Raw genomic sequence first — 23,234 nt, 5'->3', positions numbered from 1 at the left:
TAACACTAATAAAACCCTAAAATGATGGTTGAAACTTCAACATTACCTCGAGTAGTTGGAACGCAAATGTCCCCTGCAAATTAAAGGGCCAAATGGGTTCATGTAGTTATTTGTGGAAGAACACTGCTGGATTAGCAGCAGATAAAGTGTAATTAACATTAAACTATCGTAGGAACAATGAATTTTGGTGCGGCTACAGAATCAGAAACGGTAAGAAAGAGGTTATATATAGGGTAGGCTCTGTTACTAAATCCAAGACAGAGTTGGGTGGTTCCGTTGCAACTGTTGTTATAGCGTAGCGTCCAACAGGGACAGTTGGCTGCATTTCATGCGGTTGATCAGCAATTAAAATGCTATTCAATCGTTACTCAACAGTGAACTTGGATAAAATAACACCATTTGGATGAGATACTTTTACGAATTTTGAAAGTAATACATCAAACAATCTAAATTCCATTATAAAATTACAAAACAATTTTTTTTTTCTTTTTTTATATGTGGAGGCCACTTTCAATTGAGTTGCAAGATCTTTACTATACAAATTTTTTTTTTTAATTTTTTTTAATGTTTTTCAGTATTAGCCACGCCTTCTGGGAGCAAAACTAATGTGCAGACAGACTGGCCGTTATCTGCAGCAAGAGTTGGACTTAGTATTTTGGAAGTTCCAGTTCCACCAATGGAAACAAAGATGATGCAATTGTGTTTGTACTTGCATTTTTTTTCCCAAAAATGGTTACTTTTTAAATTAAAATATTTAATATTTTTAAAAATAATTAGATATTTTTAAATAAAAATGTTAAAACTAAAAAAAATGTTTTAGTTTTTTACAAATTATAATTTTAAAAAGAATAGCATTTTTTATTTTAAGTTTATCCAGACACATCTTCCATGTAGTTTTCGGCCAGATTATTTACCAAACAAAAATAATTTTATATGACATGTTTATGTTATGTTTTAAATATTAAATTATTGTAAAAATATTCAAAATTTTCTTCTCTCTAAGATAATTGATGAGTTGTAAAGTAAATCAATGTAAATTTAATAAACTGGTTAATTCTTAACGTGTGTAACCCTAATTCTAATAAGTATTATGCTGATAACGTGTTAGTCTATTTAGTTGACCTTATGTTCATGATAAGTGCATAACATAAAATTAAATTGAAAAATTTAATATCAATGTAAATTCTTGTAAGAAGGGCCGGCTTTGCTCAGCGGTAAGCTTGCTTGCCGTGGTGTGTCAGGTAGCGGGTTCGAATCAGCCTATCTGCAAAAAGCAGGGAAAAGACGGCCTAGAGTATTCCCTTCCCTAGACACTCACGAAGTGGGTATTTGAACTGGGTCGGCCCTTTAATGTAAATTCTTGTAAAAGTTGAAAGTTTGACCTTATCTTACAACAAGGAGAGATTCTCGATCAGACACTAACCATTTATTTTATTTTTTCAAAAAGTATGCTTAATTATATGATATGGTGACTGTAAAATCAGACGAGCACAAATTAGAGCAAAAGATATTTCTCTTGTTTCATTAATTTACCACCTTCTCTTACACCGACAATCAACATGTGCACACAGCACATAGTATACACAGTACCTACTATTTGGTCCCATCCCATTACAGTGATCAAACGTTTGAAGCTAAAGGTTTGTGTTCTAATTCAACTGAATTTCTTTCTTGTCTTGCAATCCATTGGACTGTTCGCCTTGCAATTGGCAACCAAATCCTGCACAACCTCTCTTCGCTCCTATTGTCCCCACTAGATGCCACATATTCTCTGATTCTATTCTGCTTGTTGATTTCTGCAAACCTTGGAACATTAGCAATGTCAGACATGGACCTCTTCTCAGTAGAATTTAGTGCCGTAAATGAATTTTCTTCCTCATTGGAAGTAGAAGGAAGGCTTGAAGTTCCGTGAAACTTTTCATTTCTGGTGTTTTCCAAAGGAGAGAATCTTGTGCTGCACATATCATGAATCATCTCACAGTTCAAGGATAGAAGGTCTGAAGAATTAAGATCACTCCACCTGCTCCTCGTAACAACATCAGAGATGACTATTTTATGATTGAGTTCGTGAACATGTTCCCACTTTGTACCACCACTGCTATCCCAAAAGGCACTTCCAGTGTCAAATCCTGATGACCCTCGATGGGATGGCTCTCTCTGGACAAAGAATTCAAGATTTGGGTCCTCATTTAGATTTGAAGGACCTCGGAGGGACCTTGAGCTCAACGAATAAGTAAGGTTCTTGATGTCCCCTGGTTCAACCCTGTACCTGCAAAGAGGGCATGTAGAGTGGTTTTCAAGCCACTTGTCAATGCAATTCACGTGGAAAGCGTGCTGGCACTTTGGTAGCAATCTAAGAATCTCTATGTCCTCGAATTCGGATAAGCAAACGGTACATTCAAGGCCTTCTTTGGATCCCTTGAGGGAAGAAAACTTGAAGAAAGGGAGAGTTTCAATTACTTGTCTGTCAATCCCAGAAAACCTAGACCTTGATCGAGTTAGTCCATGAAAGTTTTGATTTTGGTTCAGAAGTTCACGAGGAATATCTCGACAGAATTTCACATAGGCAAGTAAGAGAAATGTTATGGTAAACATTATGGACAGGACTGTGATCACAATCCCTTTGCTCGGATGAATAGTTTGTGGCAATTCTGGCCTGTTCTGTACAAAAATGTCTTGGGCTTGAACGTTGAAGAGGAGAGAAAGAATCATCATGGACACTAGCCAACGGTTCTTATAGAGGATATTACCCATCTAATTTTGGAGATCTTGGAAGATTACTAATTTTTTCAGGGTTCTTTCTTTCTAAATAAACATAAATGGGTAGAAATAAGAAACCTATACTTGGCATAGCATCTTCCAGTGCTGTTTGTTCAACGAATGCAGACAATTTCAAAAGCTTTCAATCTTGTCTTTTAATTTACTATAACAGTCCTCGGCCCACACGGCAGCTTTATCTGTTTGTTCGTTTATGTAGTGCTTTTTCTTGGACAATTAATTAAGAATATCTTCTCATCGATGAGGACAAAAGCATTCATCACAGCATCAGCTCGGAGCTCTGTTATGATCCAAAAACGTTGTTTCATGATTGACATATTACACAATAGCCATCATACTAAATATGTGCTTAGCATAATTCTTAATTCCATTCACGATTGTCCCGGTTAACACTTGACTATGTATTGTTTACTTTTTGTATTGAAACTGTCATTTATTTCAATTATTGATTCTGATAGCGGAAAAGAAATAGGAGAAACTTGTTTCTTCTTAACTATTTGGATGCCAATTCATAATAAAAACAAATAAAAGATAATAAAAAAACTCTCTCATATTAAGAAAATAAGCCTCAAGTATGAAATATTTAATAAAGACTCAAGTAGGCGACAAGGCAACTTAGGCTTATTATTTTGGACCATATTATTAGGTCCCTCAAGATGCGTACCCTATGGCCAAGGACCAACTTGGACCATAAAAGTAACATACATGACAAAAATCATTTTATATTGATAAAGACGATTACCTAAACGGATAGCATTGAATGCATCATGCATTGACTAAGGTTTTAGGTTAATTTGATAATGACATGGTAGTCTTTCGTAAGTAGGACATGTAAGTATCGTCCTAGTAATTAGGAGTGCTAAACGAATCAGGGTCTTTGGCTCGATTTGTGAAAGCATGAGTTTATATATCTAGAATTGGTTATTGGCACCAGGCTTGAACTTGTATAAAAGTTCATTTAATAAAAAGGTCTCAGGCTCCAACTCAAAAGCTCGGCCTTAGAGCCCGCTCTCAGGCGACCTAGTATATTATTATTTTATATTTTATATTTTTTATACTACTTGTAATAACACTCTCTTTTTCCTCATTCCATTTCACTCCATTTTATTAGTTAAACATATTTTTTGAATGATTTTGTTCTATATTATGCTGTTTGGATATACATTAAATTTATAAATATTTATGAAATTACTAGTATTGTTAATTGTATATTCTATTTGGATAAATTTTTGTTGTCTTACTTTTTTAAACAGGCTAAACCAGACTTTTAACTTTTGTAAATAAGTCAGGCTACATGCAAATAATTATATTTATAACAAATAACAGTTTCGGTGAGGCTGACACTTTTAAATACAGATTTAATCTTTTAAGATCAAAGTTCGGCTCAGCTCAATCCGTTACACCACTAGTAGTAATGTGCCTTGACCTTAGATTGTAGCAACATCGTGATTAGTGTCTCCTAAACTCTTTTTTTCGCCAAAAAACAAAAAGATCATTTTTATACTGCTCTTACCAAAAGTCTTGCTTTTGTGTTATTTTGAGTTAAGCGACCTTGTTAATTATTGGCCTGGATCAATTATACGTCGATATGACATAACATAATCTTGAAACTTAACAAGGCAATCTCATGAACAGTACATCAACGACCAATAGTACCATAGATCAGAGTTGCAAATTAATACAAAATAAGTAAACAACACAACGCAGAAAATTGCATATTAAAATGAGATTGGCATGAAAGCCCCGTGAAATCCATATGGAACCCTGCAAGGCATGGTGATTTTGGCAACTGCCTCGCCAGAAAACTTCTTTGTGTCAATTATATGAACCTGCAAGAAAAACAAAAAGGATGTAACTATTAATTACTATTCCGAGCAAGATCAATAAAAATAATATACATGTCACAGAATGAACTCACTTGGGATATGCCGGTGTCTTCATTGTGAACAAAAGTGATTATCCAACCATCATCTTCTTCAAGACCATCTTCTTTAGGCACAAAGGAAGATCCAGTGCAAAACACATTCCTTTCAAACCTATGATATTCAACCCTTATAGGCTCTTCTTCTTGTGTTTCTCCCTGATTTAAGCATTTAAAAAGTTGTATAATAGTTTAAGGGAAAAAACATATATATAAAAATGTTGTAAATAATATTGATTTAGTTATTATTTAGTTTTTATTTAGTCATTTATTGTTGTATTGGGCCAAGCTCTTTGTTGTATTGGGCCAAGCCCATTAGGTTAAAAGTAGGTCAAATATTCTCTATAAATAGAGAACCCTTTGTACAGATTATTTACAATTCTATAATATATTAGAATACCCTTTTTCAAGTTGGTATCAGAGCTCTCGATCTGAGGGCTTTGCTTCCGCACATATTATCTTCTTTTTTAACAAAACCCTAATTTCTTTGCCTCTTGCCGTCATTAGCCGCCACCGGAAAATTTTTCCGGGGACCTTTTGGACCAAGGGGACCATTGTTGACCTTATTTTTCCTCCGATCTATCATTCTACGCAGTGTTCCTCCGCCACAAACGACCGAAACACCTCCGATCGCCTCCAATCAGATCTGTCTTCACCGTTTGGACCACTTTCCGGCGACTTTTCAACCGCGACCACCCACAGACAGGTGTGCGCTCACCGGACGACCACACCAGAAAAATCTCAGCCGGCGAAGCCCATCCACGCGCTCTCACGCGCCGCCCCTTTCCCGGCGAGTGAATCCCACGCGCAGCTCCTTTCTCCGGCGCGTGGAGGCGCGTGCGGCCGTGTTTTTGGACCGGACCACCACCATTCTTCTCGTCTTCTTGTCTTCTGTCTGGATCTGTAATTATTTTTCTGATCAGAGGTCATTTGATATTCTGTTTGGTTGATTTTATCGCTGGTTGTTAACTTTTTTTGTTAAAGAATGGCTGAGCATGATAGTTCTTCGATCTTATCTGGTAAGAGCACACGTTCTATATCTCTTCTTGCTTCTTGCACTGATTTTAAAACCTCATGGATTTTGGATTCTGGTGCAACTGATCATATGGCTTGTCGTACTGAGTTATTTTGTTCTTATCATCCTATTGTTGGTAGTCATACTATATCCGTAGCTGATGGATCCCATAAATCAGTTATTGGTTCTGGTAACATTCAAATTCAACCTTCCTTGTTTCTTAAAAATGTTCTTTATGTTCCTCAGCTTTCTACTAATCTTATCTCCACTCAAAAACTTACAACTGATTTGAATTGTTCTATCACATTTTTTCCTTCTCATTGTCTTATTCAGGATCTTACCACGAAGAAGACAATTGGAGTTGCTAATGAACAGGATGGGTTGTATCATCTCCTTCCAGACCATGCTAGCAAAAATCAGTTATTAATGACACGTCATCCTTCTACTGCAGAGTCTATGATTTGGCTCCATCACAAGCGTCTCGGGCATCCACCATTTAGTCTTTTGAAGTCTATGTTCCCCTCTCTGTTTCTCAATAAGTCGGTTGAGACCTTTCATTGTGATGTTTGTGAATTTGCAAAACACCATCGAGTGTCATTTCCTTCTAGCACTATTAAAAGCAGAGAACCTTTTTCTCTTATCCATTCTGATGTTTGGGGCCCTTCTAAAGTGCACAGTGTTTCAGGTGCTAGGTGGTTTGTTTCTTTTATTGACGATTGTACTCGGATAACATGGATATACTTGATGAAAGACAAGTCTGAAGTACCAGAGATATTTATTCGGTTTCATCACATGGTTGAGACTCAGTTTGGTAAGGGTATTAAAAGACTCAGATCTGATAATGGTACTGAGTACGTCAATCAACGCCTGTCACAATTCATTTCAGACAGAGGTATGATTCATGAGCTCACATGTGTTGATACCCCTCAACAAAACGGGGTTGCTGAAAGGAAAAATCGTCACCTTCTTGAAGTTGCTAGAGCACTACTTTTTCAGACATCTGTTCCTAGTTCTTATTGGGGAGAAGCAGTATTAGCTGCAACTTTTTTGATCAACCGTTTACCTTCACGGGTCCTTAACAATATCAGTCCTATTCATTCCATGACTTCCTTCTTTCCTTCTGTTCCCATATTGCAGAGCCTTCCACCAAGAGTGTTTGGATGTGTTGCCTTTGTCCATGTTCATAAACAACATCGGAGTAAGTTGGATCCTAGGGCTCTTAAGTGTATCTTCCTTGGTTATAACCCTTATAAAAAAGGGTACAAGTGTTATCATCCACCAAGTCGGAAATTTTTTGTTTCTATGGATGTCACCTTTCAAGAATCTGAATCTTATTTCCTGGGTCCTCATCGTCAGGGGGAGAATAGTTCTTCAGAAGACTCGTCCCCTTCCTTCTTTGAGTCTGGATCAATCTTCTCTCTTCCTAGTGTGTCTGCTCCTGGTGTGTCAGAACCTTCAAATACACCTGAGATACAACCCATATTGTCTCACCAGCAACCTCAATCGTCTGAACCACTGGTAAGTCCTGAATCTCCTATTTCTTCTGAATCTCCTGTTTCTGATTCTAATATTATTTCCTCTCATGATTTGTCTATTTCTTCTGATATCTCTAATGACTTACCCATTGCTTCTACTTCTGATGACTTACCTATTGCTCTTAGAAAAGGAAAAAGATCTTGTCACAAGAAAACTTGTTCCTCCTGTCCCTCTTGTACTCAATACCCTATCTCCCACTTTGTTTCCTCTGCTAATCTTTCTGTGCAGCACAAAAGCTTTGTTTCAGCACTAGATTCTATTGCAATCCCAAAATCAGTACATGAAGCCTTGAAAGATAGGAATTGGGCTCAAGCCATGCAAGAGGAGATGAATGCTTTGGAGAAAAATAAAACATGGGAGGTTATTGATAGACCCAACGGAAAGAAAGCAGTAGGGTGCAGATGGGTTTATACCCTGAAATATAATTCTGATGGCACTCTTGAGAGATATAAGGCTCGATTAGTGGCCAAAGGTTACACTCAAACCTATGGCATTGATTATGAAGAAACCTTTGCTCCAGTTGCAAAGATGAATACAGTGAGAATCTTGTTATCCCTTGCTGCCCATTACAATTGGGATATAAATCAATTTGATGTGAAAAATGCTTTCCTCAATGGTGAGTTAGAAGAAGAAGTCTACATGGAAATCCCGCCTGGTTTTGATTCTGTGAAGGGGGAAAATAAAGTTTGTAGATTAAAAAAGGCCTTGTATGGATTGAAGCAGTCACCTCGTGCTTGGTTTGGAAGATTTACTAAGGTTATGATGACCTTAGGATACAGACAGAGCCAAGGAGATCACACTCTTTTCTTCAAGCACTCCCAAAATGGGAAGCTTACTGTGCTCCTTGTATATGTTGATGATATTATTATCACAGGTGATGATTTTGTGGAGAGACAGATTCTGCAAACACGGCTTGCCTCTGAGTTTGAAATCAAAGACCTTGGGAAACTGAGATATTTCCTAGGGATAGAAGTAGCTCATTCAAGCAAAGGAATTTTTATCAGCCAGAGGAAATATGTTCTTGATCTTCTCAAAGAAGCAGGAAAGCTCGGGTGTAAACCCTCTAATACTCCTATTGAGCAGAATCACAAGATGGGCTATGAAGAAGAGAGTCCTCCAGTTGATAAAGGACAATATCAACGGCTAGTTGGGAAATTGATATATCTGGCCCATACTAGACCAGACCTAGCTTATGCTGTTAGTGTTGTCAGTCAGTTTATGCACGATCCAAAAGAAAAACACATGCAGGCAGTAGAGAGAATTCTTCAGTATCTTAAAGGTACTCCTGGTAAAGGATTGTTATTCCGACGTGATGGCAATCTATCTTTAGAAGTCTACACAGATGCTGATTATGCTGGATCCGTGACTGACCGTCCTTCTACCACTGGTTATTGCATGTTTCTTTGCGGTAACTTGGTGACATGGAGAAGTAAGAAACAAGATGTGGTTGCCAGATCAAGTGCAGAAGCTGAATTTCGAGCTATGGCTCAAGGCATTTGTGAATTACTATGGCTGAAAATTGTTCTTGATGATCTCAAAATAAAATGTGAGGGACCTATGAAGCTGCTGTGTGATAATAAGTCCGCTATTTGTATAGCTCATAATCCAGTTCAACATGATCGGACTAAACATATTGAGGTTGACCGCCATTTCATCAAAGAGAAACTTGATAGCGGGTTGATTACCACTCCATACATTCCCACTGGGCGTCAATTGGCTGATCTATTAACAAAGGGGCTTCCTTCAGACAGATTTCAAGAACTTACTAGCAAGCTGGGAATGATAAATATTTATTCCTCAGCTTGAGGGGGAGTGTTGTAAATAATATTGATTTAGTTATTATTTAGTTTTTATTTAGTCATTTATTGTTGTATTGGGCCAAGCTCTTTGTTGTATTGGGCCAAGCCCATTAGGTTAAAAGTAGGTCAAATATTCTCTATAAATAGAGAACCCTTTGTACAGATTATTTACAATTCTATAATATATTAGAATACCCTTTTTCAAGTAAAAACAAAGTCAATAGCATATGGATTTTCAATTCATTGCAAGCCATCTTTAATTTACCGTAAGGAATTCTGAACATGGTTCTTCAAAATGTAGCTTGGCCAGAGCTCCATATTTAGGAATGTCTAAATAGTCAAACAGAAACCATTTCATCAAATAAAAATCTAGATTTACGATAAGTAAGGGTGTAATTGTTAAATAGAATAGCGAAACCGGGTTATAAATAATTACTTGCAGCACAACTCGCAATGGGATCAATCACTTGGGTGTATCCATATCTATTCTTAATTCCTGTGAAACTTGGATGGATTAGGGGGAAATCCATAAACTGTTGCGGTGCAGTGAGATATTTCTCCTTAACCTCCCCATTTTTCATGTTTAATCGCCATTCATAACAACGAGAGAACCACTTTTCATTTAGACCATCTTCAGGTCCTGGAATTATTGCATCTAGTGCTCTGCAACCCCATATTACAACCTTGTACAACATGTAGAAATTATATCAAAGTTGAAGGCATGCAATTGCTCAATTAGCGAATCTGGAATAAAAGTTCTTGGACAGTTTCAAATATTACTTCGTGGATAAGTTACCTCATCACCATCCTCAAAAGTATTGATGACATGAAATGTGCTATTAGGTTCCACCTCAAACCAATGGATTGATTCTGCATCACCATAGAGCGGCATTATCCCAATCCTCGCATATTTCTCCTTCTCGTATTTGATTAATCTACATGTAAAAACATGAAAACCTTATTTATTAACAGAGATTCTCTGTGGCCTTATCATAGTCTTATATATATGTGTGTGTTTGTGTACTCACGGTTCTCTTCTTAGTAGTCTGTTTAAATCTATTGTCAGTGGAAAATCCAATATCGCAATGTACCTACAAACAAAAAACCCATAAATAGATGAATTATATTAATTAACACAAGTGAGTTCTCATAGACAGGCTTATAATTCCATTCGGTGGTTAATTTGATAACGAATGTTACCTGCTTGTGATACCTATATCATGGCAAAAAGAGCACCTGTCTAGTTTTATGTCTTCTTTATGAACCATTTCCTTTCCATCAGCTGAAAATGATTAATAAAAGGAATGTTATCGATATTACTCACCACCATAACCATTCTATCAAAATCAATTATTAGCACTGTAATATTTCCTCAATATTATTTGGCATTTGGAGAATATATACCAGATACTATTCCAACTTCCAGATAGGGTTTAGTTGCAGCTACCCCAAAAATAACTAGCTCTCCTGTACCTGGAACTTTCTGCAATAAACAAATCAAAAGTTGTTTGTATTAAGCAAACAAAATTTTGTACGTAAAACTTAAAGTGAGACTCATATATATAAAAGAAACCTTGGGGTGGCTGGCAAAAGGACGATTCCAGGCTCCATTGACATCCCAGTCCTTTAAAGTACTAAGTGTGAAGATGTCAATCTCTTGTGGCATGTGATTATCAGTAACCGAGTAGAACTTGCCTGAATGCTCTATCACAGTGGTGTTGCTATAATCTTCATTTGATTTTCCAAATCTCAACTGTGAAATCCACAAGAAGATAATTCATCACACGAGCAGTGGCAGAACCAAGATTTTTTCCCCCGGCGAAAAATCAAATGTACAAGTCGAAGTTAATTGGGTTAGAGCTTTATTATAGAAATAAATTTGGTGATTGTGCCATTGGATCAATGTACAGAAGAAGATACGCCGAAGTAAATATACAAAAGATATGTCTAACTAAATTGGGGTACTTTAGGAGCCTGTAATGCATATCATTGTACGCCCACCTTTAAGAATTTTTTCTTATGAATTTTCTATTTATTTTTCATATCTCGCGGATAAGTCACGGTTTGGGGAAAAAAATTTAGCGCTTCGGACCTTCGTGCTCCTTTTATTAAGGGGCTTACGCTTTGATAAAAAAATAATTTTGCTCTTTCCTCTCTTCCGATTTTAATTGGTCCGGACCGCTGAATCAATGGTGCTCTTGAAGCATCAAAATTCTTCTCCATGGTTTGATGCAGTGACACACAAAAGGAATGCACCACATATGTGTGACTTGACAAAAATTATTGTAAACATCTAAACATAATAATAATTAAGAACTCACAATTAAGAGATTAGAATCGGCGATACTCAATGTAATCGGCAGTGTAATTCTGCATAATAACACTCTCACTCTATGATCTCAACTCTAAAAAGTTCACCCACAATAACCTGTGCAACAAGGGGGTATTTAATGGTGTCTTAACCTTATTTTCAGAAATTAGATAGAATTTTGAAAAGTGATGGTTTTTGACAACAAGTAGTAATGCCGTTATTTGAATATTTTTTTTGCCTTATTCTTTAGATCCACCCTGATAAAAAAAAAAATTCTAGAAACTTTAGGGGGGCTGCCCACCTCCCTCCGCCTCTGCACACGTGAGATGACCTTCCACCAACCAATAACTTGATCTACTACCAAAACTTTATCTAAATACCGTCAAAAATACGCACCAATATTTTATTAACATATGAAACATTTTTGTCACTTGTTACTTTTTTTATAAGTTCCATGAAAAACTTAAAAATCCTAGTTAACTAACAGATAAAAGAACGCACCATTAATTTCTAATTAAAAACCTTAATTTACTTTTTTCTGTTATGTAACAATTTTCACGCCCTAAAGTGTTTCCATCATGCATGGCCTAAAATGGTAAAGGTGGTGTCCGAAGCCATGGGAGCCAAATATATATACAACCAGTGATTCAGGAACAATATTTAGTTTACTACTTTCGTTATCGATTATGAAGCATCTTATGATTTTAGATGATGTGTTTGGTAGTAACATTGTTAGTGGAGATATACCAAGCATCACCATATAAGTGTATATTCGTATTAACTTATATTTTTTTTAATTTATTATAAAATTTTTTTGTGAGAAATTAAAAAAAAATAATTTTTTTCAAAAATATGCAAATTCAAATATTGAAAAAGATAAGGTTTAATAATTATGACTGATCTAATATAAGAATATCGACAATACCCATGGATATTACTTCATAAATTTGAGATTAATGGTATTTTTATTTCATTTTTTTATTTTAATGATAAGTTTAATTAGAGTAAACTTATAGATGGCAATTTCAGTTATTAAGATATTCAAAGAACTTTTACCAAAAAACAAAGAAGTAAAAATGAGGTGACAAAAACGGGGGACAACTACCAAAATGTTACACTATTCACAAAAAATCACTTAAATATCACATATCGATTTTTTTTTTCAAAATGTCACATCACCTAACTCGCTACAACACTTGGCGAGTTAGGTGTGCACACGTGGCAACAAGTGCATGGCCATGTAACACAGTGCAGTGAGATTACGTGACAAACAACTTCTGTCACACGACATAAAATGCTAGGTATAATGATCCTATTTGGTAAATCTTAATTAGAGATTTAATTTTAGGATTTAAATGTCATAATTAGATTCAGAGTGTGATTTCGAGTATTTTGACTGTAATCATAACTAGGTCATGAACAGTGCTTTCTGCCGGATGTTCTGCATTGTTGTGTAGCAACCGGTAGAGTCAGAAGGAGTAAAATGAGTTTAGAGAGCTAATTTGGAAATTCTAATGCCAAATATGAATTCAGAGCAAAAAATTGTATAGTCTGGCACTTTCCGTGAAAATTTCATGAATAGTGTTTTCTGCCGGTAGAGTCCAGAACTAAATAATTGATGAAATAAGAATAAGAAAGTCCAATATATGCTAAGCAAGTCATAATAGACCTAAGAATGATAAGTTTATAAGTTCTACAATTTTGTGTGTAAATAGTGCACAGTTAGTAATTCACAGTACATTTCGTCAAAAACGGCGCATAAATCATCCTGTGAATTGAAATATGGTTCCTTAGGGAATAAAAATTAATGTAAATAAGTTCAGAAAAATAAAAATATGTCCGTAGCTTTAAGTTAGTTTCGGGTCAATTTAAGTGAAAATAAGCGAGAGAAAAATAACCGATAAAAGAGCACATGTCATTATAAACTTAAGTTCCTCCCAAAAAGTCACTATTCACATTAGCAAGCTTCCTTCTCTCTCTTCTTGGCCGAGCTTCTCATCCATGGAGGGCTTAGGTTTTCTTTTCTTTTTCCTTTGATTTCTCATTGCACAAGCATCCAAATCTGTAAGTTCATTACACGAAATTGATAGTAAATCATCCAAGGAATCCATTCCACCACTTTATTTGGGCTGAAATTGCTCGAGGGAAGAATTCTTCTCCTCTCCAATTCGTGGCACTATTCATCCAAGTGTAAAAGTGTGGATTTTGAGTGAGCTAAGCTTGAGTTTTGTTCCTTGGACCTTGAATAAGTGATTTGAGGTAAGAAAACCTCATTCCAATGGTTTGATTTGTATGATTTAAGCTTTGAAAACTTAGAGCACTTTTGGTGGAAAATATTTGAGTTTGAAATTTGAATTGGTTGATGAATTAACATTGTATGTGAAATGGTAATGTGAAATAAGCATGAACATATATAGAAATTTTGAAAAAAATTCCCTTGGACCACCACACTAGGTTCGGCCATATTGGGCATATAGGGGCTCTGTGTGCAAAAATTTAATTACATATATTGTGAAGGTTGGTATGTTGAGATTTAAGTGTGAAAGTGAGAATACAAAGTGGAAAATCCGTTGGAAACCTCCTTGGGGATTTCGGCCATGATGGTCCAAGTGAGATTGATTATGTTAAAAATTATTTTGATGATGTGTGTAGGTTCTAATGCATGGTTTTAGTATGATTTTGAAGTGAGAAGGCTTAAGAAATGACGGAAGACATCTTGGTTCCTTGTATGGATGCCTCGACCTTGTGAAGGAAAATATGCCTAAGTGGGGTGTAAATTGTTAAAGGGAATGCATAAATAATTTAGGAACCTTTAGTGGTATGAACTGAATTGATGAAAATTTCTAGTTTCCCTTGGTATTGGCTTTAGCCATTGTATGATTTTGGGGGCTAGGAATTGATAAAGATTTTAGTGTATCTTAGAAGCATGGATGAGTCATTCTAAGACCCTATGTGAGTATGAAAGCATGAGGGTGCTTGTGGTTTATGTAATCATCCTTAAAATGGTCTAATAAAGGAATTTGTGAAAGTATGGTCTTGACTTATGTATTGTCATGAAATTGGCAAAAATGTAAAGAAATGAAAGTAAACAATAAACTATATGTCTGGTAATTACATGACATTGTAGCATTTTATTGATTTTTGTTTTGGATTCTTCTCTAGGTGTGCCTAGGGGACTGAGCGTTTTTGGATTCCTTTGGAGTCAAATAGGTAACTTGTGATACAAGTGAGCAAATTGGTAAAGCTTCAAAAGGTAAACTCTATGTTTAAGGAGTCTTTTCCTTCTTGAGTGCTCCATCGTGGTTAGTGGACTATGGTTGGATTGCATGATTGTATTTGATGCTTTGTATAGATGCATTCATATAGAGCTATTTGATAATATGATAAGATTTGTTCTGATATAATTTCTGCAATGATCTCTCGCCATTGATTGTATTGTGCACTGATGTTTGCTTGGGGTCCTCCCTCGGGACTGACTGTGTACACCTCTGATATGTTCTGGTTTCGCTTAGGGTCCTTACCTGGTAACACGTGCGTTGATTTTCGCCTGAGGTGCTCCCTTGGAAATGACTGCGTACGCCTTTGATAAGATATGTATATATGTTTTGTCTAGTTATGATATCTGTTATATAATGCTTTGTATATTCTGTATCTGACTTTCATGCAGGAGTGGGCCCAGGGGTATGGAGAATTCTCTATAAACCTGGAGCTTGTTGAGATTTGTTATCTCACCCTGTTTGGGGACATCATTTCAGGTGTTCAGATTCCTGGTGAGCTCTCATGAGGCAAGGACACGACTAGTGGCTAGAGGGGTTGCTAAGGACCAGATTTTTGGAGTAGCTGTAGGCTACTGATATTTGGTGGATACTTTTGTTGTTTCAGTATTTTGTTATTTTGGGATCATGATGTCTGATCCATTCTTTGTATATGTCCTGTATATGTTTTGTACATGTCTTTCACTTTGATGCATGTACAATTGTGTATTCAGGCATGTTTATATTATGATGTAGTATTCAGTTGTATGATTTCATGTTGTTAGACCTAGTGGCAAGGAGCCAAGCTATGCATATGCCCATGGATGGGTATATGGTCCTAAATAGATATCTGGTATTCCTGAAATCATATATTGAATAAACTGTTTATCATGATACCTTGAGAGTGAGATTTGCAAATCCCTGTTTGTCCGGTTTACGGACGTTACTCTGTCCGATTTTCGTCTCTGTCAAGTAATAATTAAACTAGAAGAAGTATGCAATGTGATATATCATGTGAAAAAGGATTAAAGAAAAAGTTAGCTCGTATTTTCGTAAATTAAGTCTTCTGTTGTTTCTGTTTGTATCATATGTATGTTAATTGAACCGGCTCGAGACGGGGAGGTTACACTAGGCAGCTTGGCGAGTTACGTGTCTGACACGTGTCAAACTTGTTATGCTGCATAACATGTTACGTGTAAGCTTTTTTGACACATGACCATACATATTGTGTTGCATAGCATATTATGTGTAATTAGCCCATCAATTCAACGTTTTTTGTTTAATAAATTCACCAGTCTTAAAAGTAATTAATTAACAGTTCCAAAATAATTTAAATTAATAAAAGTAAATTAAATTAAATTAATTAATAAACATAAATTAAATTAAATTCATTAACACTCCTAAATTAAATTATTTAACAGTTCAATTTTTTTTAACTTAACTTAAACTAAATTAAATGAAATTTATTAACACTCCTAAAAATAATTAATTAACACTTCTAAAATAATTTAAATTTATATAGACAAAATTAAACTAAATTTATTAACAAAGATAAGTTTAATTTAATTCATTAACACTCCTAAATTAAATTAAGGGAAAACTTCAAAAATTCCCCTGAAAGTTTCGTCAGAATCGCTTATCCCCTCCCAAAATTTTTAATCATTTACAGCTCTACTTAAAATTTATTTATCACTCATCCCCTAACTTGATTTTTCATCCAAAATTAAAGTTAACAGAGTTAATTTTAAAAAAATACCAAAACTATCCTCAAAAGAAAAAAAGAAAAATTCACCCTTGGATAAGAAAAAAAGCACATTCTTGCACAACTCTATAAATAAGCAAATGAATATATGGATAATCTTTTTTGAATAGCAAACAAGAAAGGGAGTTGAAATATTTAATTAGTGAAGTATTTAATCTTAAGATTCTTCCTACATGCAGTAAACACCAAATAATGGGGTCATGTAAATTGAAATCTTGCAATATAATTCTGTTTACTTTTCCGCAATGAAAGTGAATATTTTCTCTGTCTGAATACCAGAAACACACAACTTGCAAAGGGCTCCAGAGTTTCTTGTGATCGGCATCTCAACCATGCAGCCAATGTGGTTAGGTTCGCAGCGGCGGTTTCACTCCTCAATGACTATCTCTTGCCAGCAGTAAGGTTCAGTTAATGCAGGTGTTAATTCTTTTTTATTTTAAGGATAGTTTTGGTATTTTTTTTAAAAATTGATTGTGTTAACCTTAATTTTGGATGGAAAATCAAGCTAGAGGGATAAGTGATAAAAAAATTTAAGTAAGGGTGTAAATGATTAAAAATTTTGGGGAGGGGTAAGCGCTTCTGACGAAACTTTCAGGGAAATTTTTGAAATTTTTCCTTAAATTAAATTACTTAATAGTTAAAAATAATTTAACTTAACATAAACGAAATTAAATTAAATTAATTAACACTTCTACATTAAATTAAATTAATTAGCACACATAAATTAAATTAAATTAATAGTCCTAAATTAAATTATTTTAACATAAGTTATTGAAAACTAAAATATTCAAACCAATATTAATTTTCCTTAAATCATTTTATTTCAAAATACAAAATTCAATAATTAAAATTATCCTATAATTTATTAGACCCAACCCAATGATGCACATAATTGAAGGGAAGTGGTGAATTTATTAGACCAAAAATACTAGATTACTAGGCTACTTACACATAATATGCTATGCAGCACAACATGTATGGCCACGTGTCAAAAAAGATGACACGTAACATACTATACAACATAACGAGTTTGACACGTGTTAGACACGTAACACGCCAAATTGCATAGCGTTTTATGTCGCATGACAGAAGCTGTCTGCCACGTAATCACGCTGCACTGAGCAGCGGCTTAAGTGACTATGAACTTGCTGTCACTTGTCCACACCTAACTCGACAGGTGTTGTAGCGAGTTAGGTGATGTGACATTTTGAAAAAAAAAATCGATTTATGGCATTTATGTAATTTTTGTGTGAATAGGGTGGTATTTTGGTGATTGTCCCCAAAAATGTTTTAAGATTTCATAAATCATTAAGTTAATGAAGTTTAGAATTTTTATAAAGGGTTCGTCGGTTCTCCTTTTACTGCTTATAAGAAAAGTTGCAGTAAATTTTTAACACTAGGATACTTGGTCGTATCCTGACCTAAAAAAAAAAAAATATCAAGATCCGCACGCGTATCCTGAGAAAAATAAGTGTTGCTACACTTTTTCCCATCTGTAGTGACATGGAGCTACATATCCCTTTTATAAAACCATCAACTTTAAGCGAAAAATAAATGTTACACATATAAATGCAATGCTATTGGGAAAAAATAGCTAGGGCCAGCGTAATGGAGTATCAATCAATATATGTTGCTTTTGAAATCTACTTGCTATTCTTAGTTAATTCAATATATCTTTCCCTAATAAAATGGCACTATAGTCTAAATATAATCTTAAGTGAGACTAATTTGTTCTTGTTAGTCATTGGATCAAAATGTTCTAAAAGAATACTTACCCGGTTTAGCAGAATCGAAGACAATACCGCCAATGAATCTCCTCTAACTGCAGGGAGAAACAAAGGTTTGGTACTGTGTTTCTCAAGCTTGTATGTTTCAGTTTCAACGTATCGGTTGTTGTAGACGACGACGCAGTTCCCGTCACTTTGTTTTTTGAAATACAAAGCATGAAGCATTCCTTCTCCTTCCACCCAAGCGCTATTTGTCTTCCCCAAAATAGACTTAGTTGATTTGAGTCCTCTGAATAGTGGATTTGGTCCTATCGTATGGTAATACATGAGATAAGTATGAGCAAATTTAGCAACATATCCAATGCGTTGCAGGGACAACTTAGTTATTTTCAATTATTTTGGTAAGAGTGGAGATAACTATTACATTGATATATGTGTTTATTGAATTTGATTTCCCTCAAGTGCACAATATGATACAACTATGAACAGCTATTCAAAAATCCACCGTTAAAAATTATCATAAAATATATCAACATGTATTACAACTATAGAGTTATTAAAATATATTCTCTTTATTTTTCTCAATCCATGATGGTAATTCTGTATTTTTTTCCTTTGAAGTGCACCTCTCACTTTAAAGAAACCAAATATCTGTTTATTAATAGTTTTTTTGTCCTTTACCCACCATAGTGGTAAAAAGCATCTTCTGATGATACTTAGCCAACTGTATGGTCATGACTAAGAGTAAATGATAAATAAGGGTGTGAATATAGGCTATCCTAGGCTAGGCTTTGATTTAAATAAGTTAAGTCTGTGTAAAAAAACATCAGGTCTGCCCTGGCCTGTAAGTCTATGTAGGCTCTAAATTACAAGTATGTTCTGACCTATATTTAAAAAATAAAAGCCTTGACGTAGGCTTGTTAGATTGTTTAAACCTATTAAACATTTAACAATTAAAAGAAGGGGAAAATGTTTCTGCAGTTAATGCAGATAAGTTATCTGCATTTATTCGCAAAACGACGTCGTTTTGGTATTGAAATCTTAAAAAATTATAAATACAAAAACTATTATAGCCCTGAAATAAATTAAAATTACAAAAACACCATGATTTCCACCCAAAACGACGTCGTATTGGCTTAATGCAGATAAGTTATCTGCGGTAACTGCAAAAAAAATGAACCCTTAAAAGAATAACTAAAATAATATTACTTTATTATTTAAAATTATTAAAATAATAGTTTTATTTATTTTATTTAAAATAAATAATATGATATAGGCCGTCATGTAAGCTTATAGGCTCGATATGTACAAAAATTTCTACAGCCTGTTTTTTAAATGGGATTTTTTAAAAGCCTAGGCCTAGACTTGTTTTATTTTATTATTTGTAACAGGTCAAGGCTGGCCTAATATAGGAGTCTCTATAAATTGGCCTAGCTCATTTACACATCTAATGATAGACACATCATAGAGAATTTATATGGAGCTATTTTTAAATGCTGGTGTCAATTGTTCTTATTTCCATTTTTTTAAAGACTTCTTATTTCCAATTTTATGAAAACGTGTACATGTGAAATGAAGAAAAAAAGTCAAATAAAATGAAAACCTGGCCTTTATAAAAAGTGAAAGGAGATGAGTGTATATGTTACGTAAATTTGCCATGTCAATGTATTTTGTAATAAATTTCAGTCAATATTTTTACCAAAAAAAAAATAAAAATTCAGTCAATACACATGTAAAAGATGAAAGACCTCTTTATAAACTTCTTATAATTATTTCTATTATGTTGGATTAAATTCAAATAAACAATAACAAAATAATATCAATAACGGTAAATTTAATTTTAATTTAAAATAATTAAATAGTTGTATGGAAAAAGGGATTATAAATATAAGATAAGTTATTTCCATAAATAACTTTTAGCTATAAATACAAGAATATTTATTATAAATATCTATAACGATATACGCTTTTGTTTTGATCTTTGTTTCCTATAGCTATAGACTGCAGAAGTCATGTGTGTAAAAAGTAATTATATAATGAAAATTCAAATCAAAGTAAAAATGTCTTTTGTCCACATAAACAAAGTAAAAATGTCTTACTTTTGTTGTCATTAGTAGAGCTTGTTGTATGTAGGGATGTAACTAGTTGAGGTTTTGGCTTAAATATGCTAGGTTTGTGTAAAAAAATAAGTCTGACTTGACCTGTTAACCTGTGTAAGTCCCAAATTACAAGTCCCAAATTACAAGTCTAGCCTGACCTATATTTAAAAAACAAAAACCTTGGTATGAGCCTGTTAGTTTGTTTAAACCTATTAAACATTCAATAAAAGAATAACTAAAATATATTATTTTATTATTCAAAATTATTAAAATAATAATTTTATTTAAAATAAATAATATGATGTAGCCCGGCCTATATGCTTATAGGCTTGACATGTACAAAAAAAGCCCATGACCTGTTTTTTAAATAGATTTTTTAAAAGTCTAGATATGTTCTATTTTACTATTTGTAATAGATCAAGTCTAACTTAATGATTTATACGTGACCATTAAAATTTTTATGAATTGCAAATAAATAGTAAAATTTGCAAGAATCAACAATGCGCAAGTTTTTCTGTTACTAATTATCACTTGGACTCCGATAAGAGCAGAATTAAAAGAAAAGTGATGTAAAAACTAAAAAGTGATTAATCAAAATTAAAAGAAAAGTGATATAAAAAAGCATGAAAGAAATAATTTTATTTTCATGTGCCCCTTTTCCATAATCTTGTTAAGCACAGATCCAAAGTTAGAAGGTCACATGGGATGCACCATTTCGAATGAAGACACCCTCTGGAAAATGCTGTGGTATTTCACCTTGGATGTGAGTGATAAGCGTGTCTTCCCCTATCTCTTCCACTGGAGCAAAGTTACTCTGCAAAATACTACTCATTAATAAATAATTAAAATTATAGATAGATAGTATATATAAATGGGATCGATGAAAACACTTTGTTAGATACCTCACCTGAGATGGAAGCAGTGGCTGGTCCACATACTCAAATAATGAATCAACAACAGCCTCAAGGAATTTAGATTTAATGTCTGTCATGGTTTTCGATGCATCCATTTGCAGCGGAATTTGCGGAAACGCTCTTAAGATTGGCTGCTCGTGAAGTGAACGACAATTTAAGTCACATAAACGACGTCAGGTTTTAACATGCATGAAGAGTCATATTTAATTACCTTGAATACGGAGGAAAGTCCTACAGTCATGGAGTGCTTAAACCTTTGTGGGACAATAAAGGGTCGTTTTTGAACAGAGGAATTCACTGCAAGAACCATGTATGAAGTTGCCATATGTGTTTCCATTCGCTAGTTGCGTTTAGCTGCAACACTTCCAACTTGATAAATATATAGTAAACGAAAGCAAGCCTTTTTTTGATATATGGATTTTATAATTCTCATATTGATTCAATACGAGAGTTAAAATTTTCCTACACACCCTTCGATTTCCGTGCTGACGTGGGTCATACATATGATTTTTTCTAACACATGGATCCCACATGCTTTTTATCTCTACAACATAAGATTTCAATTCTCATTTAACATGAGAATTATAAAACCCTTTATATATATATATATATTAACAAAGGGTGTTCCGTTATAGAAAATAAGTATATCTCTTACACACATATAAAAGTATGTAAGGTTCATATTTTTTTTTCTCTTCTTTTTACATGGGTTCCACACACTTTTATATATATGTAAGAGATATTTTTATCTTCTATATATTCACATAAAAGGGTGTGGGGTCCATGTGAACCTATATGAAGATAGGAGAGAAAAAAATATGGGTCTTACACTTTTATGTGTGTAGAAAATAAAATTATCTCATATTAATCCCTAAATTTAAATATATTAATCCTTCAAATAATAAGTAATTAATATCTAATTTCATTATAAGTTGTTGATGAAGTTAGTGATTTGTCGTATCGTAACATTGAAAATGGAAGAGGCTTCCCTGATCCTAAACTTTTATGTGAAGACAAAAAAAGTTACTAATATATGTTAGTTTATATGATCAACAGGATAAAAAATATTTGTCAAAAGGACTCATGATAGAGGGAAACCGGCTAGAAACATAATATTTAAGAAGGCTAAAAGAAATAAAATAAAAATAAAATATTAAATATGAAAAGTTAACTAAATAGGACAACAGGCTTAAGTCAATATTGTATGAATTTCCGTTAAGCACAATAATCATATTTAGTAATGAGATCATATATTGGTGTGTTTGGATTAGGGGTGTTAATAGGTCGAGTCGAGCTTTGGTCTTAAAAGCTTAAGTCTATATTTAAATTTGTCAGCTTGATCAAGCATGTTATCTGTTATGAGTATAATTATCGGCCAATGGCTTGACTTATTTACAAAAATTAAAGTCAGGTTTAGCTTGTTTAAAAAAAATAAGACAACAAAAATTTATCCAAACAAAATATACATCAACAGAACTAATAAATCTATAAATATTCATAAATTCAATGTATATCGAAACAGTACAATATAGAACAAAATAATTCAAAAAATTTGTTTAATCAATAAAATGGGGTGAAATGAATTGAGAAGAGAGAAAAAGGCTACTACAAGTGCTATAAAAAATATAAAATAAAAATAAAAATTAATATACTAAGCCAGCATGAGAGACTCTAAGGTCGAACTTTTAAATTGGAGCTTAAGATTTATTTATTAAACGAGTTTGTATATAAATCCAAAGCTGATTCTAACAACTAATTTTAAATATGTATGTTCATGCCTTCGCGAGTCGAATCAAGGTTCTGATTCATTTACCTTCCCTAGTTAGGATCTCTTAAAGGCGCGCAATGGCTGATTACCCAAAAAAAAAAAGGCGAGCAATGGCTGATTTGATTCCTTTGCCAATTATTTCACTTTTGGAATTATTCCCTTCTGGCATTTCCAGACATTATTAGCAATCCCTTTGCTTATAAATAGCATCTATGATTGGTCTCTCTGTTCAATTGTGATGCAAACAAATCACTATTGTCAGGAAACTGCACTTCACTGGTTGTTGGTTCATGTGACCCTTGTCTTTGACAAGTGCTTAAGTTTTTAATTATCTTTAGAGGATCGCGATA

At 34.1% G+C, this 23,234-nt stretch overlaps 2 protein-coding genes across 2 annotated transcripts; both read right to left on the bottom strand.

Moving 5' to 3' along the window:
* Positions 1–1,551: 1,551 nt before the first annotated feature.
* Positions 1,552–2,986, bottom strand: LOC133310499 (E3 ubiquitin-protein ligase ATL42-like). The gene has a single exon (XM_061511433.1). It carries the CDS (start codon positions 2,752–2,754, stop codon positions 1,621–1,623), a length of 1,134 nt encoding a protein of 377 aa, XP_061367417.1. The 5' UTR covers positions 2,755–2,986; the 3' UTR covers positions 1,552–1,620.
* Positions 2,987–4,496: 1,510 nt separating this feature from the next.
* Positions 4,497–21,441, bottom strand: LOC133310468 (carotenoid 9,10(9',10')-cleavage dioxygenase 1-like). The gene is made up of 13 exons (XM_061511398.1): positions 21,328–21,441; positions 21,110–21,247; positions 20,914–21,016; positions 18,152–18,411; positions 10,623–10,802; positions 10,454–10,532; positions 10,250–10,331; positions 10,078–10,140; positions 9,846–9,984; positions 9,486–9,732; positions 9,315–9,379; positions 4,697–4,858; positions 4,497–4,607 (listed from the first exon to the last, which is right to left on the bottom strand). The coding sequence occupies exons 1-13, from the start codon at positions 21,439–21,441 to the stop codon at positions 4,497–4,499; spliced, it is 1,743 nt and encodes a 580-aa protein (XP_061367382.1).
* Positions 21,442–23,234: the final 1,793 nt, after the last annotated feature.

The sequence above is a fragment of the Gastrolobium bilobum genome, unplaced genomic scaffold (assembly GCF_033153095.1).
Source record: "Gastrolobium bilobum isolate Gb01-03AN ecotype WA unplaced genomic scaffold, APGP_CSIRO_Gbil_v1 utg441, whole genome shotgun sequence".
NCBI classification, from domain to species: Eukaryota; Viridiplantae; Streptophyta; class Magnoliopsida; order Fabales; family Fabaceae; genus Gastrolobium; species Gastrolobium bilobum.
The sequence above is the reverse complement of the archived record's forward strand: the minus strand, read 5'-3'. Positions and strand labels throughout refer to the sequence as shown.